Source organism: Archocentrus centrarchus, chromosome 23 (genome assembly GCF_007364275.1).
Source record: "Archocentrus centrarchus isolate MPI-CPG fArcCen1 chromosome 23, fArcCen1, whole genome shotgun sequence".
NCBI classification, from domain to species: Eukaryota; Metazoa; Chordata; class Actinopteri; order Cichliformes; family Cichlidae; genus Archocentrus; species Archocentrus centrarchus.
This window is the reverse complement of record NC_044368.1, coordinates 10935587-10953283: the sequence shown is the minus strand read 5'-3', so window position 1 is coordinate 10953283 and position 17697 is coordinate 10935587. Positions and strand designations below refer to the sequence as shown.

Sequence of the window (17697 nt, the reverse complement as noted above, 5' to 3'; positions counted from 1 at the left end):
CTAAAAAAAGAATTCTCATATTCCTGAAAAATCCCATTTGGCAAAGAAAACCGTGTGGACATCAGGGTCTACCCCTTTTCCCTTTTCAGAAAAGGGTTAAAATGCAACTTGGCTAAACATTCTAGGGAATATACTAATAACGCATACATTTCTAATGGCTCTTCTTTTGAACTAAAGCTTTATTTGGCACCCCAGAATGCCAATCAAGCAGTTGCTTGATGGAAAGCAGAGAAAAATCCTTTCATAAACATACCAGCCAGCTTTCACTCTTAACCCCCCCACACCCCCAACGTGTGCGTTCCTGTGTGTGGATTCTGCCCCCCCGCCCCCCAAACAAAAGCAAGTTCAGCAAACTCTGAGTCTAGCTGAGTCTAGCAAACTCTGAGTCTAGTTGATTAAATACAAGAATACGGGACAGCCAGTTCTCGGCTCCAGAAAGGATGATAGGAGTTAGTTCAGTTGGCTCTGAGTATGTTCACCCTGAGTTAGGCGCGTGCACCATGATGCACCACGGCGACGGGTACATAAAGAGCAGAGCCTCCATTTTAATCCAGTGTACTTGGGACTAAGAATATGTGTCAAATTGTTTTATTCTGCTAAGTCGTCATTTACCCAACTTGAATTTTCCTTAATAGATAAAGCCGTAATCCTAAGCAAAACGTTGAATTCGATTTTTAACCCTAATTATTGAAATTATTAATTATGGATTTCTGACACCGTGAAACTCATTTTGGTAATCTTCAGTGGAAAGGAGGATGAGGTTCAAATGTAAAACTTTCAGACGTTTTAAAATGTTGCGCTGCGGCACTCGTGGCTGCATTTCAAAGTCCGCTTTATTTTTTCTTCCTCCATTAAAATTTGCTTCTATTCAGGCTGCTAGTTACTACCATTATAGCTCCCTCCTTCTTGGCATTTTGCCAGTCTTTCAGAGCATTTTAATGTTCCCTCCAGTCCTCCACTCCTTCTGTTCTTGATTAACAAAGACCCAGAGGGGAATTTGGTCCAGCTGCCCCTTCTGCCACTTACACAGTCAGTGCACAAAATCCATCTCCCAACCATCCATTCCCACACTTTCACATGTATTAGTCCATATGATGCTGTCTGTAAGGGCACACATCCATGCACACACACACACACAATTTCAGAAACGCGAGTAGAGATATGGCTAGTTTCAGGAATGTGTAAATATGTTATGCTGTGTGAGTGTATGCCTGCATGTGTCACTGTGGTACTCTGTCCCTGGTGCTGCTCGCCTGTGTGGAGGGCATTCTCGTGATAATTAGGGATCAGCTAGGGGGTAGGACGGCAGGAGCGTGTATGGACACAGATGCAGTGCTCAGTGCAATTCCTCAGTGGAAATATGCGCTCTAATTTATTTCTTCATATAAACTTCCGGTGGTATCATAAGCTTAATGTCTTCATAACCACTAAACTTGAGCTGAGTGCCATCACTCCTCAAGGCACTCTAACTCCCTCCTTCCTGAGGGGGGCAGCGTCCCACCCTCACACGGAGCGTGCCGCTTTTGTGCAGATGCCAAAGCTGGATGAACTCCTCAGGCATGGCATGGAACCACTTATAGGGCAGGATGTTGTCGTAGTAGTGGTGGCTGACTGGTCGCTGATCCAGGTCGACAGAAAACGGCCAGAAGCCGTAGGCTGTCACTTCTTCACACAGCCCCAGGGCTAAGCTCACCAGAAAGAGGCCTGTGGATAGGCGCCTGGCGTGCACACCGCGGGATTTCCAAAATTTACCCACCGTGCGTAGGAATTCAGGGTTGGCAAAAAGCATGGTGAGGTTGGAGGAGGAGTCTGCCAGCGCGTAATAGGCCCGCAGTGATGGGTCTGTGCCAGGCCTCATGGAAAACGCCGGCATGTAGATGTAGCTGGAGCCGTAGACCTTCATGCTATCCACAAAATCCTTTCTTGACCACAGAAGGCTCTGAAATCTGAGTAATAGAGATAGAGTGATAGAAAAAAGGTGGACATATACATATTGCTGTTTTACTGTTTTACAGTTTAGAGTGATCAGTGATCTGGCGACCTATTGTTAGACTAAAGACTACAGAGCCATCTTGTGTTGTTATTGCTAAAGGAAATAACTTTGTTAATATGTTATATTGTTAAAACCACAACGACTTGTCACACTAACACTCATGGGGCCACCCATCTTTTGAATATTTGCTGAAATGTGCATTTAACAGCTTAGAGTAAACCGACAGACATGAGAAATGTTTTCTCATTTAATGTAATTTTAAAAAAATATGTATTTGCATTTTATTTGTATTTAAATTATTATTTAAAACCTTGATTACAATGACTTCAGAAAATTATTATTATTTAATAACTTTGGACTGTTGCTCTTGCCTAATGCAGATTCCAATCTCCACATGTGCCTTCTGGAAAACCCCTTTGTAAACTCTTGTACATCTCCTTATGCCATCACTTTCATTCCATAACACAATCCATTAGCCTTTTCCATCTGTCTGTGCCAGGATGCTCAAACATTCCCTGTGCACTTCTGCAATCTGTGTAATGAGCATTTCTGGCCAAGTGACAAATGTGCATTTGCTTGATGTTTGTGATAGGGGTGCGATTTCCACGTTGCTCACCTCTTCTCGATGATGCTGGGATTGGCTGTAACCAGATGTGTCTTTGTTCCCACATCCTGCACATATTCCTTTGAGATCGGTGGAAGGTTACACCTAAATGAACAGATTTCATTATTTCTGCCATTATTAGATTAAAAAAAAAACCTCAAGCATCCGCCTTGACTTATAGATGGTGACTCTCTTACAGCTATAACAGATTTGTTTCAGAGTTCAGTCATAATAGCTCTTTCAAATTCAACTCAAAAAAATGCAGGGCAGCTTTCCGAGACTTTAATGATTGTAAAGTTTTATCAGTAAAGGTAAACATGTTATAAGAAATGCCAAAGCTTTTATAAAGCTGTTTAGATGTTGGTCAGATAGATCTGAGGTTTTTAAGTATAAAATTTGCCATTTTAAACAAGGAATACAGATCATATCAGGATAAAATAAGCCTCTACGAACAGATCTAAAGTGGATCTGGATAGGATGAGCTGGGAATGACCAGAGAGTAATTGCATCAGGGTCTAATTCAGCCTGGATCTGTCATGTTTATCTGTCCCATTGTGCAAACGAACTGTTATGGAGATCCATGTTGTTGTTCTGTTATGGACACCTATCTGGGTAGAGCCACTGAGACTCATTTAGGTGATTTTCAGTGGAAAATATGTCGAGGTTCAGACTTTGAATTTCAGACCTCATACCTTTCGAAATGTTGTTTGACATCATTTAATGACCGAATCTCAATCTGTGAACAAATTTCAACATGAAATGTTCTGAACATAGGCTGCAGACTGCTGCTTTTAAAAACTCCCTTATATACTGTATTTAGTTCTGATTTAGAGTCTCAAAGTAATTTCACCCTCATTAAAAATATTAATCTCCAAGATCCCAACTGTGACAGACATTTTTTCTATCAGTGTGACTTATTCCAACACGACAAATGACTGATCAGTGAGTTACCTGTCCTAATACTTATACAGATAAGTTTTACTTAAGGTACAAGGTACAGGGTGGTACAATAAAAGCTTCAAGTACAAAAGTACATTGCTGTGCACAGAGTAACAGAGTTATAAAGATGGAGACCATAAATTTTTTTCTGACCTGATAATAAAAAAAATGATGTAATAGCTGTCTTCATTCTTACGCTGACAGCCAACTGATTATAAAAGTCATGATGTTAAGGAAGAAAAATAAAACAAAGTCTAAGTGGGGTTTTAGAATTTGTAAAAACATAAAGTGAAAATGTTTATGCTCCACTATGCCCTTTGACAGCAACTTTATGAATGAGCAAATGAAGAGTCAGAGAGAAAGTCTGTGGAAGAAAAACCTGCCAGTGAGCAGGTTAGGCTCCCAGAGTTTAAGTTAACTCCCAGAGTTTCCCCTCATCTCGGGATTAACAAACTCAGAACTGTTAGATAAACCTGCTTCCTGGAATAGGGCCCAGATGCAGAAAATCCATCCATCCATCCATTTTCTTCCGCTTATCCGGGGCCGGGTCGCGGGGGCAGAAGCCTAAGCAGAGAAGCCCAGGCTTCCCTCTCCCCAGCCACCTCCTCCAGCTCATCCGGAGGGATCCCAAGGCGTTCCCAGGCCAGCCGAGATACATCATCTCTCCAGCGTGTCCTGGGTCTACCACGGGGCCTCTTCCCGGTGGGACATGCCCGGAACACCTCACCCAGGAGGCGGCCAGGAGGCATCCTAATCAGATGCCCGAGCCACCTCAACTGGCTCCTTTCGATGTGGAGGAGCAGCGGCTCTACTCTGAGCCCCTCCTGGATGGCCGCACTCCTCACCTTATCTCTAAGGGAGAGGCCAGCCACCCTTCGAAGGAAACTCATTTCTGCCGCTTGTATTCGCGATCTTATTCTTTCGGTCACTACCCAAAGCTCGTGACCATAGGTGAGGGTAGGAACGTAGATCGACCGGTAAATCGAGAGCTTCGCTTTTACGCTAAGCTCCCTCTTCACCACGACGGACCGGTGCAGCGTCCGCATCACTGCAGAAGCAGTCCCGATCCGCCTGTTGATCTCCCGTTCCCTTCTCCCATCACTCGTGAACAAGACCCCGAGATACTTAAACTCCTCCACTTGAGGCAAGAACTCGTTCCTGAGCCGGAGATGGCACTCCACCCTTTTCCGGCTGAGGACCATGGCCTCAGACTTAGAGGTGCTGATTCTCATGCCAGCTGCTTCACACTCGGCTGCGAACCATTCCACTGCGAGCTGGAGGCCCCCCCCCTGATGAAGCCAACAGAACCGCATCATCTGCAAAAAGCAGAGATGAGACTCTGAGGAAGTAGCCTTCCGCCACCTGGCTACGCCTAGAAATTCTGTCCATAAAAATTATGAACAGAATCGGTGACAAAGGGCAGCCCTGACGGAGTCCAACACCCACAGGAAACAAATCCGACTTATTACCGGCTATACGGACCAAGCTCTCACTGTGGTTGTACAAGGACTGAATGGCCCGCAACAATGGGCCAGACACCCCATACTCCCGCAGAACCTCCCAAAGGACACCCCGAGGAACACGGTCGAATGCCTTCTTCAAGTCCACAAAGCACATGTAGACTGGTTGGGCAAACTCCCACGCACACTCGAATATCCTTGATAGGATAAAGAGCTGGTCCAGCGTTCCACGACCAGGACGAAAACCGCATTGTTCCTCCTGAATCCGAGGTTCGACTAACGGACGCACCCTCCTTTGCAGAAAATCAAGGTAAAAAAATCCACTGCCAGAGTAAAACAGGAAGTAATCTAAAAGATAACGGCTAAGCACACAGCCTAGAAACTCACACTAAGCATTATACAATAGGAACACTGTGAAAACTAAAAGCAGATAAAACATCAAAATTATTATTTATTATTCACAGTAATCAAAAACTACGAGCATCAAATCATAAAAACACCTAATAATAAATAACAATCCAAAACTCCACAGGAAACTGGGTGAAAACCCGGGACTGTGACAGAACCACTTCACTGTTGGCCAAAGCAAAGAAAGACTGTAATATTTTCTAGAGGGAACCAAGCCCGGAGCATATCAGTAACCACGGATTCAGGCATGTTGGTGCGAATGTAGCCTAACTCAAAACGTCTTCTATCGACTTTCTATTCATAACTGTTGACTATTTCTTGGTGCTCTCAAAGGTTCTTCTGTTTGCGCTGAAATTCATACGTCATGCATTTTTCTGCAGGCACGAGGTCTGATCTGAACTTAATAACCGTAAATGGTACATTAGTTCTTCTCTTAACTCCTACTTGTCACTTTTCTCTGTTTTCCTCCTTTGTCTAAACAATGCAAATGGAACTCTTTGATTACTTTTTAATGTCAAGATGGCAAAATGGCAAGACCATCACCTTATCAAATAAAATTGATGTGCCTTGTCTGACTCTTGAAAAGTCATTTTCTTGAGACTAAATATTTAGAGTACCCCACAAGATGGTTTTATTCTGCTTGACCTCTTTTCTCTCTCAAACTGACTGTGGCCCATTTTTCTATCTCTGTTTTTCTTTGTTATACCCAACACCAGCTCTCACCATCACTGAGGGCTGATGGTGCCTGACTGCTCTCTGGAGGACCAGCCCCCAACCCCCACCCCACTGGTTTTTGTTTCTTACCTCATAACAAAGTCAGCCTGGTCGATGTCCCCGCCACACTTGCTGTGCCTGAGAATGCCGCCATTACCCACTACTGCACACTTCTTCAGGGGCAGCTGCAGGGGGTTGTCCTGCACAGGAGACAACGTGAAGCTTTGTTAACACACACAGTCACTAGCACCTAAACACATGAAACACAAACACAAGTATTAATTGCTTTCACTTTATAGCCTGGAGTGCTGACCAAAAATATGAAGAGATAAACCAAGCTGTGGTAATAGCTCTTTTGGATCAGACACTCTTTCTAACATTTGCTCAGGGACCGTACTCCTCATTACCTATATGGGAACATTTCTTGTCAGCATTAATAAGAAGATACAGACAACACTGGATATAGCACAAACTATAAATGCATTTTCTCCTGTAAAAAGCAACTAATCAATAAATCAACCACTCTTTAAACGTAAGCGTGTCATACAAAACAAATGTCCATCTGGCCTGGTAAATGTCTTGTCTTTAGTCTCTGTCATTTGGACTTCACAGCACTTTCCCCCAGTCCTGTCAGATGAGCTCACCAGCTAATTTATTAAGTGTACCTGTTCAACTGATCGTTAATGCAGATATTGAATCAGCCAATCACATGGCGGCAACTCATTGCATTTAGGTACATAGACGTGGTCAATTCAAACCGAGCATCAGAATGGGGAAGAAAGGTGATTTAAGTGACTTTGATCTTGGAATGGTTGTTTGTGCCAGGGAATTTCAGAAACTGCTCATCTACCCCTGCACACAACCGCCACGTGAGCAACAGTTCTCTGGGCAAAAATGCCAGAAGAAAGAGGAAAATGGCCAGACTTCGAGCTGATAGTACAGCAACATTAACTCAATAACCCTTTGTTGCAACCAAGGTATGCAGAAGAGCATCTCTGAATGCACAGGATGTTGAATTTTGAACACCACATTGGGGCCCACCCCTGTCAGCAAATAACAGGAAACAGAAAACTGAGGCTCATCAAAGCTGCACAATGGAAGACTAGAAAAACATTTCCTGGTTTGATGAGTCCTGGGACTCTTTGGGCTCTGTAGTATCACCTGATCATTATTTAAACACCACAGCCTATAAAAGTGTAGGGCTGCTCGATTAGGGAAAAAAATCATAATCACGATTATTTTGGTCAATATTGAAATCATGATTATTTAACACGTTTACTCAATGACTTTGTAAACACACTACATTTATTGCACGTAAAGAACAGTGAATAACTTGAAATCTAAGTGCACGTCTACAATCCCTTCGAAATAAATACTAAATTGAAAATAATATACATAATATATAAATAAACTATTAAAAATATAAATAAAGTATAACAGGCCAATCAGAATCGTTGTGGGCTGCCCCGACCCAACGTGTAGCTACATTTCTCGAGAGATGTACATCAGGTTATGATGTATGTTATGGTGTAGATTTAATTAATGGTAATTAACACATACTGCATCTCACACAACCACTTACATAGGTTACATGGTTGGCCCCGCTAAGACTCACGACTGTGTATATCACAGCTACGAGTATACTTGCAAAGCTAATGTAACAAAATTCTTTTAATAATAATAATTTTTTTGTTGATTACACTGTTTTTGTGATTGTTTGGAGCCAAAACTGCAGTCAAAATTGAAATATGTTTAATTGCACAGCCCTACCTGATCATGTGTGTCATTTTATGCCCACTGTGTACTCATCTTCTGATGGCTGCTTCCAGCAGGATAATGCACCATGTCACTTAAAAATCTTGAGTAACTTTTGTGATGCCGTCCTGTCAATATGGACCAAAATCTCTGAGGAATGTTTCAGTAGGGGTCCAACTCAGCACTGCCAAAGTGTATCTAATAAGATGACCAGTGAGTGTATACTGTTCTTCTTTTTTTTTAAAAATATTTATTTATTTTATAAATAGTTGTCAGCCTTCTTGACAAATAATTCATTTGTAAAGTGCAATTCCTTAATAGCATCACAGGCTGGTATATCTTTCCTCTCTGTTGTATTGAGCTAAAGTTGTAAACAGACCAGAGATTTTCGTCAGAACCTGGCATTGGTGTTCACTGTTTAGTACTGTAGAATAAAGCACAAGTTTATAAGTCCTTATTCCGGGGTCCCTGGGCCTATGCTTCGTAATCTATTACGAACTATTTTAACCATTTATTCATTTTGATACCACAGGTGATAAAAATGAAAAGACATTACTTTTGGTATTCTGTTTCAAGTAAGTATCTAATCCAATAGTCATTGGTCAGCTCCAATGTCACACACAACCAAAAAGGAAATGACAACAAGAATGTCATTACCAATAATCATTTCTGCTGTTGTGTGTTGTTGTCATTGCCTTACCATCATCACAACTGAAATCTTGTTAAGGACGGCGTTAAAGCTGCTGCACGTGACCCTGAAACACCACACCTCAAAAGGCAAGGACCAAAAAATGTCCTTCCTCTGTGCCTTGACTGCATTTAACTGAGGGGATTGGATTAAGCGAGACAGTGGAAACAATTGTGCTCATTATTCCCCTCAGAGTGCACCTACTTGAGAAAACACACACACACACACACACACACACACACACACATACACACTTTGCCCTAGGGTCTCTTTTAGGCCAGTATCCTGTTCACAGCAAATCAAGAAGATAACGGGAACCAGAAAAACAAGCTAAAACTTTAGAGGAGAACAGGTGCTACATTAACACCAGGACCAGAAAGTAATTAAACCAAATCTTTTACCAATATGTTGGCTTATTTTAGATCAATTTGATAAGTTGACTTGATTTATCCAACTAACTAAACACAAAAACTTTACCAACAAATAAAATATATAAAACACATTAAAGAAGCTTAAATCAGCTAGTGTTTGACTTCTGTTTGATTTTTCTGTTACAATAATAAAGCAGATCCTCAGTGTGCATGTAGGTTTTGTTCTTTTTAAGTAGCCAGTTCTGCTGCATACTGTCAAAGGTCTACAGAAAGAGAAAGACATCGCTGACTAAACATCAGAAAGTAAAAGATTATAGGAATCTACTGCTCAGTTCACTGAGCTGTATGCATATATGCTCTGTTTGTGCCACCAAAGTAACCAGCAATTAACTGTCAAAGCCCTAATTGGCACATTCCCTGGCACATGCCCAGATACTGTAGCTACTGCCAGCTTGGTGTAGCGTGGCCGTTTGTCTGCAATCAGACCTGCAATCACAGCAATGGGAACCGAGAAGAAGGAGTGCTTATTGTATTTGGGTTTGCGCATAGTCCAGCCCACCTAACTACTGGTTATCTTCATACTGAGAAACATAACTAGCCACAGTATGACTTTAAGGAAGTGAAACAGTGCACATAAAAAATGGGTGCCAAACTCATGCAAGCATGCAGTTTTGCATAGTCAGAGATAAAGGAAAATTACTGCATCCCAAAAGAAATGACACATAGACCAGGTCACATTAATTATTCATGAAAGCACACTCTGAGTAAAAAAAAAAAAAAAAAAAAAAAGTTGGACAAAAAAGTCATTTTAAACAACTTGAAATCCGAAATGTTTTGCTCCCTAGAGATACGTATTGGCATTGGCCCCTTAAATCCAGTTTATCACACATGACTGGGCTTTTTCATAGACTCTAAATGAAAGAAACAAAGCAATGCTCCAAAATCCAAATATACTTAATTGAAAGTGGGGTTTTGGGCATAGACAGCATGAAAGCATTGATCCATCCTGTGTAGTATCAGCAGTTCGGGCTGCTGATGCTGGTGTAATGGTGTGGGGGATGTTTTATTGGCACACTCTGGGCCCCTTAGCACCAGCTGAGCATTGTTTAACCCAAGGATTGCTGCTGGCCATGCTCATCCTTTTATGACCACAATATACCCAATTTTCAGATAGCTGCTTTCAGCAGGATAATGTACCATGTCACAAAGCTCAGTTCATCTCAAACTGGTTTCTTGAACATGACAATAGGCTCACTGTACTCAAATGGCCTCCACAGTAACCAGATTTCAATCCAATGGAGCACCTTTGGGATGTGGTGGAATAAAAGATTTGCATCATGGATGTGAAGCTAACAAATCTGCAGTAACTGTGTGATGCTATCACGTCAATATGGAGCAAAATCTCTGTGGAACGTTTCCAGCGCTTTCGTCAATCTATGCCATGAAGAATTAAGAGAGTTCTGAGGGCAAATGGGGCTGGGGGGAAGTCCAACCTAGTACTACTGAGGTATACCTAATAAAGTGTTCAGTGAGTGTAAATCTATGTTTAGACCCACTGCAATACATTATATGCATGTGTGCACAAACACAAGGGTCTAGCTTGGCCCCTCTCATCACATTCTCATTTCTTTATTTATTCACCCTCACCTCCCCCATCCTTCATGAATGAACATGCACAGCTCAAGCCTGCAAATTAGGGTCAGATATTCATCACATGTAGCAAGCAGGATATTTGACTGCAGATCTAAAGCCTCTGTGGTAGGACTGAGTACAACAACAATGCCTGTCCCTGTTTTTAGGCTGGTTTTGTGGTCTCTAGTTTTCATGGATGCATATAAAAAATAGGTCCAAGGTGGGAGGCAAAGGGAAATAACCTGGGGCCACACCCTCTTCCAGCTGCAATTAGTGTAGCAACATCCACTTGAATGATATAAACACTCTTTAATGTTGAATAATGAAATTGCTGGTAAGAATAAATAATGTTTTGTGTAACATTTTTCAGCTTTTAAGTTGCCCCAAGCCCCTCATCCTATCACATCTTCATATTGACTCCAGTTCACATTAAGAGCTCTAGGCCAGTAATCCTCTTCCCCCTTAGAGGATGTCTGTCTTCTCCCCAGCCCACTCCCCTCCTCCATTATGGATCAACAGTAAAAGCCAGTCACCACAACACAGTCGCAGTTCACGAATAGGACAGAAATCCCTTTCCATCATTTGGTCTTAGTTACTTCTCAAGAGCACAGCTGCCTGTCTTAAAGACATGTGTCTCTAGATGGGAAAAAACAAATCCAACCCACCAGAATACAACACAGAAGGACTAAAAGATTCCTGTGATGCCTAAAAGAACACTGTGACTGCAACCCAGACTACAATATTTTATGAAAATCATAAGTGTATTGCATCAATATACCTGTACAAAGAGGGAGTACGTGTTATTGTTGACGGTGTGCGAGTAGTAAAACTCGCCATCGTACCACAGGACTTTGCCCACAGGTGAGTTCTCCTTAGTCACTGCAAACATCTGCTTCGGATCACAGCACTCTGACAGCAACTTCCTGAGGAGAGAGGAGGGAATACTGAGTCTTTAATTATTTTCTGGTAATAACTAGATACCCACCAGGATTTTAGTGACAGGCAATGATGCACGCTTTTCTATTTTCCCAAAGCAAGGCACCATTATATATATAACTAAACCTAATAGACAAGATTTAACACAGGCTCATTTTAAACTGCGGCTTTGACTTTTCTCTCATCTGTTGATTCCCAAGAATCCAGCAAACAAATTATTACCATGCAAACAGTCTCTAGAGCTCTAATGAAAAGAGAACCACAGACCCCGACACCCCCCACCCTCCTCCAAGCAGCATCACACCCTCCAGTAGGCCTGCCTGCTGCTCTGCAGGTGTCACTTTCTCTGATTACCCTAATCGGCTTTGCCTCTGAGAACGGTGAATAAGATATAAATAATACTGCCACAGTGTAACTAACATGCTTTGTCTGTGATACTTCATGAACACTCAAAGTCTAAGATAATACTGTAATAAAGAAAATCTTGCAAGAAGAATAATTTCGAATTATGCTCTTTTTGTCATCATTGTTGGTCTTGAAGCATCTCTACTTTATTAAAAGCCCCCCCCCCCCCCCCCCCCCCCCCCACAACACACACACACACACTCACCCAAATTGGTATAAATTAAACCCTCATTCCGCCCACAATGAAATTGCAGGCCAAATCTTCCAAGCAACCGCTTCTGAAAATGTGTTATATTTAGCAAACAGACTTGAAACTATTATTATTAATCATTTCGTCTTCTCTTGGAACACCCTGCAATCCACTTGGGGACTTTTGGGGGCCCAACCTGGGAATCACTGCGTAAAACTATTAAATAAAATTCCCAGCCCTCAGTCGAACCTGTATAAATCGATGCCCGTCTGGTTCTTCTGCCATTCTTCCCCCTGCCTCAGCACCTCCTCCACCATTTCTTTATCGCTTGGGAGTCTGTAGACGGGGAAAACGTAAAACCAGCAGAGCACCAGCACGCACAGAGCGGCCCACGCCGACAGCTTGGCCCGGTAGCATCGCAGAAACATCTTTCCCTTTTATTTTTTCTCTTAACAAAAAAAAGAAATAAATAAAAAAAAATTTTTTTTTTAATTATTTCTCAAAACAACCGGAGCCTGAGCATCGAAGCCGCTGGCGTAAAACGCAGGGTCTGTTCAAAGCTGGTCTCTCCGTACCCGGCGAATCCCCCGCCACATCCCGCAGACGAGGTGGGGTATGAATGGAGGAGCAAGGTAGTCTGTTAGCCGCTTGTTTGGCTCAAGCATTGGTCTGGAAATCCAGTATTTTGTTGGCGAGGATTTAATAGTGAGAAGCAGAAGCGTCTATCCCTGCAGCGGCTGGCGCTGGGTTGCGGGGCTGTGAGGCAGAGTGTTGGGCTCTGCAGGAATCCGCTGCTCCGCTCTTGGTGTATCACCACCTCCATTACAGCCCGCGGCTTGTGAGGAGTCATGCGTGTTCCCTCCGAACCCCGTGTCCCGCTGCATCCCGATTCAAAACGGGGGGGCCGTGCGCCCCACTCCTGTCCACCTTGATCTCTTTCTCGACCCCCCCCCCGAGGCCCCCCTGGTCACCACCACGCGTTATCTCCTGGATCCTGCGCTGTCCTGCTGCGGGGTCTGAGGTAGAAGTGAACCGGGCCAGTCCGATTCAGTCTCCCTCCACCTCCCCCTCTTTCTTCTTTCAGCAACACCCCCTTTCCCTCGGACAAACTGCTTCTTGTGCAGTCAGAGGTGCAATAAAATAGCACGGGTGACAAGGGGAAAAAAATTTCAAAATAAAAGCCGATATCCCATGTCCACTTCTGAGTTTTCTTTCATTTTCTAATACATTTTCTAAAAGGACACGGACTACGAACGAGTGGATTACAAAAAGTGTGAACAGTGGCTGTATAGTTCAAGCTTCTGATACCAAATTTCTGAAAGCCAAACACATCAGGTTTGTTCAAGCAATAAAGTGCTCCTGAAATTAGTGGAATATCATGGCTACCATTTGTATATTTCAGGATGCACATTCTTATCAGTGTTAGTTTTGCCTTGGTGAAGAGAAACTTAGGGGTAGAAGTAAGGTTAGGTTGAATATTAGCCACAAGCTAAACAGGCAGGTGTTACCTTTAACTCTTTCAGTTCATCTGCTATCGAAACTCTGCAATAAATGAACAAATGAACAAAAGGCACACCAGTTTACATGCTAGTCACATGTGCTTTGTGAAGGCTTCTACTCAGTAGCTTATATTTCCCACTGAGAAGAGTAACTCTTTATATTGTCCTGTATATTTTTTTTTTCCATCTTTGACTTTTGTTTTATAACTATTTTTCCCTTTATTTTTTGTTGGCTTTTACCATTGGTTGTGCATTTGTAAGATCAGTTTTGAAAATGTAGCAAAAAGATTTTTTTCTTTCATCCTGAAGATTATTCAAGCCTTTTTTTGGTAGGTAAAAAATGGCTTTACAAAGGGAGACAAACAATTTTACTCAAAAATATTTATATTTTTACTATTAAAAGGTTGAAAATTGATATATTCCAGCCTCTTTTCTTTATCTCTCACACAGCTGTTTGTTTGTTTGTTTGTTTGCTTGCTTGCTTGTTTTTACCTGAAGACCTGTCTCTTTCAGTTTGCCATTTTTTGAATAAAGGTCTTTATTTTGAAGGTCCTGCTTCAGCGTCATCTCTGATTTGCTGCTGACTTGCCACTGGCTGATGCGCATATTCAAGCATCTCCCTCTGCTTCCCGCTGAGATCCTCAGATGTGCGTTACTGTCGCCCCCTGCTGGCCCACTCCTGCACAGACGAAATGGGATTTCCCATAATTGAGATGCCGCTGAAGCTGTCGGTCAGATTACCACACCCCAACACCACGCTAAAACCACTTTGTGATGTCATTTTAAATCCAGATTTGATCATTAGACGCTATATTCAGACAATTTTGTTTCTACAAATAAAAAAAAACGCTCACCCGTGTTCACACTCTGTCCTGCGCCAGGGATTTTTCTCTTCTGTTTAACTGTACATGCAGCTGCTGTGGCCTGCTGTGCAAAGCTTTGCTATGTAGCTGCTTTATTTCCCCAAAAACTAATCCTGTGTGTGGGCGTGGGCATAGCAGATTTTCACTAACTTGAACTTTTTAACTTTGCTGCCAGCTGTGCTTTCTCTCAGGATGTGTATTTGAGTTTGAGAGGTTGCTGCCGACTTATAAGGGAACTCAAGAAAAGACAAGCAGTTATGAATTTAGAGAAACAAACAAAAAAGGGCAGGGGTAAAAATGCACAAGAAAGAAAAAGGAGAGAGGGCCTTGTGGTCCCCTGTTTTTCTGCAGTGTAGCTTGAGAAGAGAGAGATGGTAGCTAAGAAATGTGGGCTACTCAGGCTACCCACTGAACCCTACTGGGAATCTTTGGGAGCAGAGTCAAGGTTGGATCAGGGGGCAAAAGGATGCCATGACAAGTCACTTGGCTGATGTCATGTGTCAGCTGTTCTCTGTGCCTTGAAAACAAAGGAAAACAAAGGTGCCACTATGGAGGTCTGTGCAAGATTCAGAAAGTGTGTGGAGGCATGCAGTGCAGAAGAGTGGAAAAATGTCAAAATTGCTATATTAATATTGCTATGGTAGATGTTCTGCTTTTGAAATATCACTTAATTAAAAATCTGAATTCACTGTGAAGCTTGAGGTAAGATTGTTACTTTTTATATAATTTTTTGAATAAAAATGCTTCATATTATCTTAACTAACAATAGTTTAGATTTTATAATCCTCACCTGAAAAGTAACTGTAAGTAGTAGATTTTAAAAGCCTCTTTGTTAATGTAGAGGAGCAGTTTAATATAACATGAAATACCTATTAAAATATCTCATAACCGCTCTTACAGACAGTATATACAGTATATACCTCCACCACCGACCTGAACCACTGCTAAAGGGCATGATGGATCCATGTTTTCGTGTTGTTTACGTCAAATTCTGACCCTGCAGATGCACAGCTTGCAGCAGAAATCGAGACTCATCAGACCAGCCAACATTTTTCCAATTTTGGGGAATCAGTGCACACTGTAAAGCCTAGATATGATTTGCAGGGATGTTCTGAATACAAACTAAACCTATGAATCTCAGGTGAAAACAAATAAAAACACAGAGATAATCCACAAAAAGCCTTAGCTGATTTTCTTTCTTCCCACCCCAAAGGTTACCTACCTATTTATGAAAGCAGCAACAGTAGACAGTGCATTACAAGCAGGTCCCCAGTACCAAGGCCTGCCTAGTTTTTCTTTTTGGGTGCCCATGTGTCTGTGTGGAGATAGAAGGGAGTTGGGTTGCATCAGAAATAGCACTCCCACCTGCTTAGGATCACTGAGAAAAAAAAAAAAAGACAGAGCATTTGTTGTCCCATGCATCTTCCTCCTTTTACTGCCACTCATTACGCATTAAGGCATTGTCTCTTTTGCTTGATCCCTTCTCTTTTAAAGAAGCATAAAGCAGCCCTCTGTATTGCTAATATAACAGGTCATTTGATAGTATATAAGAACATTTATTGCCACAAAAACCCAACGTCTTACAGGCATGTGGTGTGATTTAATGGAAATCAATGGGGTAAGAGGGCTAAAATAAAATGCAAAGTAAGATATATATTCATTTAACTTAATCGCTAAATAGACAAAAAGTTTAAAGGCGATGTAGCCCTGAAATTGTTTTGTTTTAAAGAAGCATGTCACCAATTAAACAATAATGACTGAACAAACAATTTTCAAATTTCTGGCAAACTTACCAATATGGTGACTAGTTAATAGTCCGTCTTTAAATTAAGAGCTGCTAAATGAATTGCTCTTAAAGCCACAGAACACTGTATCCATCTATGATGCTAAACCTGACTAATATTATGGGGTCGGCCTACATTGGCTGTTTCAGTGAAGTCAAGAAGTAGGGTCAGAAGATACCATGTTTGGCACGCTTGTCTTTTAGCTGACTGATCTCCTCACTGATTTTCACGATGGTTTCTAATCTATGAGAAGCCTTCCAGAGAGCAAAGGAGCACCGACTGTGCCATGTTTCATGTGGCTCTATGTGAAGATGCCCTCTGTAGCTAATGCTCAGTTTACCAAAAACATCTTAGCACTTGCATCAGCTTTATTCCAGTATAAGGCACTGGAAAGATTAGAAACTTGATGCCTAGGGGTTAAGTGATTTGCAAGAAGAGTCAAAGCTCAGGTCAAGATTAGCACTCATACTCTGAAAGTCTTTGCAAAGTCACACCAAGGAATTGTGGACAACAGATGTTGGTGTTTTGAAATTGTCGTACATGTGCCTCCTCTTTGAACGCCTGCTTACTAGAGGTTTTGGGGCGGATAATGTACGTTATTTAAAGACAGTCTGCTCTGTTGGGATTTTTTAAAATTATATGCAGATGACTGTTCTACTCGATTTTCACAAAGTTAAACAGGAATTTAAAAATATGGGGGTTTTATTGCAGATTCATTGCAATAATCTGTTGAAAAACTGGCATGCAGTCACTCAGATGCCCTTTTTTTTTTTAAACAGCCAATTGGGGTATTAAAGATCTTAATTTGCTGTAGATGTTCCAGTAGGTGTTTCAATTTTTCCCAATCTTTTATTGCCTCTGTCCAGACTTTTATTTAAAACATGTTGCTGTGTCAAAATCAGCATTTAACCCTACAAATGTGCACAGCATCCCAACATTTATGGATACAGCATACTAAGTGAATTCAATTGCATTTCCTCATTGTACCTGTGTTCCTTCCTTAGATCTTATAGCATGTGTTGACAGTGCTAACTCAGTTAAAAGTAGAGGACAATGGGGAAGAGGCCTGGTCTATTCTTAGAGTATGATTATCTGCATTTGCTAGCCACAGTAAAGGCTTCAGGTTTCTCATAAACATCATCATTATTACTGAGAGAATCTGCTCAGCTATAATGAATAGACGCAATTACTTAGCTTAGAAGCAAAATTGTCAAGCTTTCAAATGTTTCTTTTTGGGAAGATATGATGATGTCAATATTTCTTATTAATATATGAGCTTGTGTGGTTTTCCAATCATTCCAAGAGGGAAAAAAATAATATTATTTCAAACGGTGATCTCTAGACAATACCATTAATGCAACGCTCCTGATTTATTATTACACTTTCCTTGTGTTGTCAGTGTCAGGGGAGGTGATATTTAATGCTTGGTCTCTTGCCAGCACATTCTTGGGACCAG

General features: G+C 41.7%; 1 protein-coding gene across 1 annotated transcript; it reads right to left on the bottom strand.

Annotated features, from left to right (window-relative positions):
* Positions 1-343: 343 nt before the first annotated feature.
* Positions 344-13142, bottom strand: st8sia1 (ST8 alpha-N-acetyl-neuraminide alpha-2,8-sialyltransferase 1). Its single transcript, XM_030719799.1, has 5 exons — positions 12345-13142; positions 11343-11487; positions 6209-6318; positions 2610-2702; positions 344-1946 (listed from the first exon to the last, which is right to left on the bottom strand). Exons 1-5 carry the CDS (start codon positions 12521-12523, stop codon positions 1466-1468), a joined length of 1008 nt encoding a protein of 335 aa, XP_030575659.1. The 5' UTR covers positions 12524-13142; the 3' UTR covers positions 344-1465.
* Positions 13143-17697: the final 4555 nt, after the last annotated feature.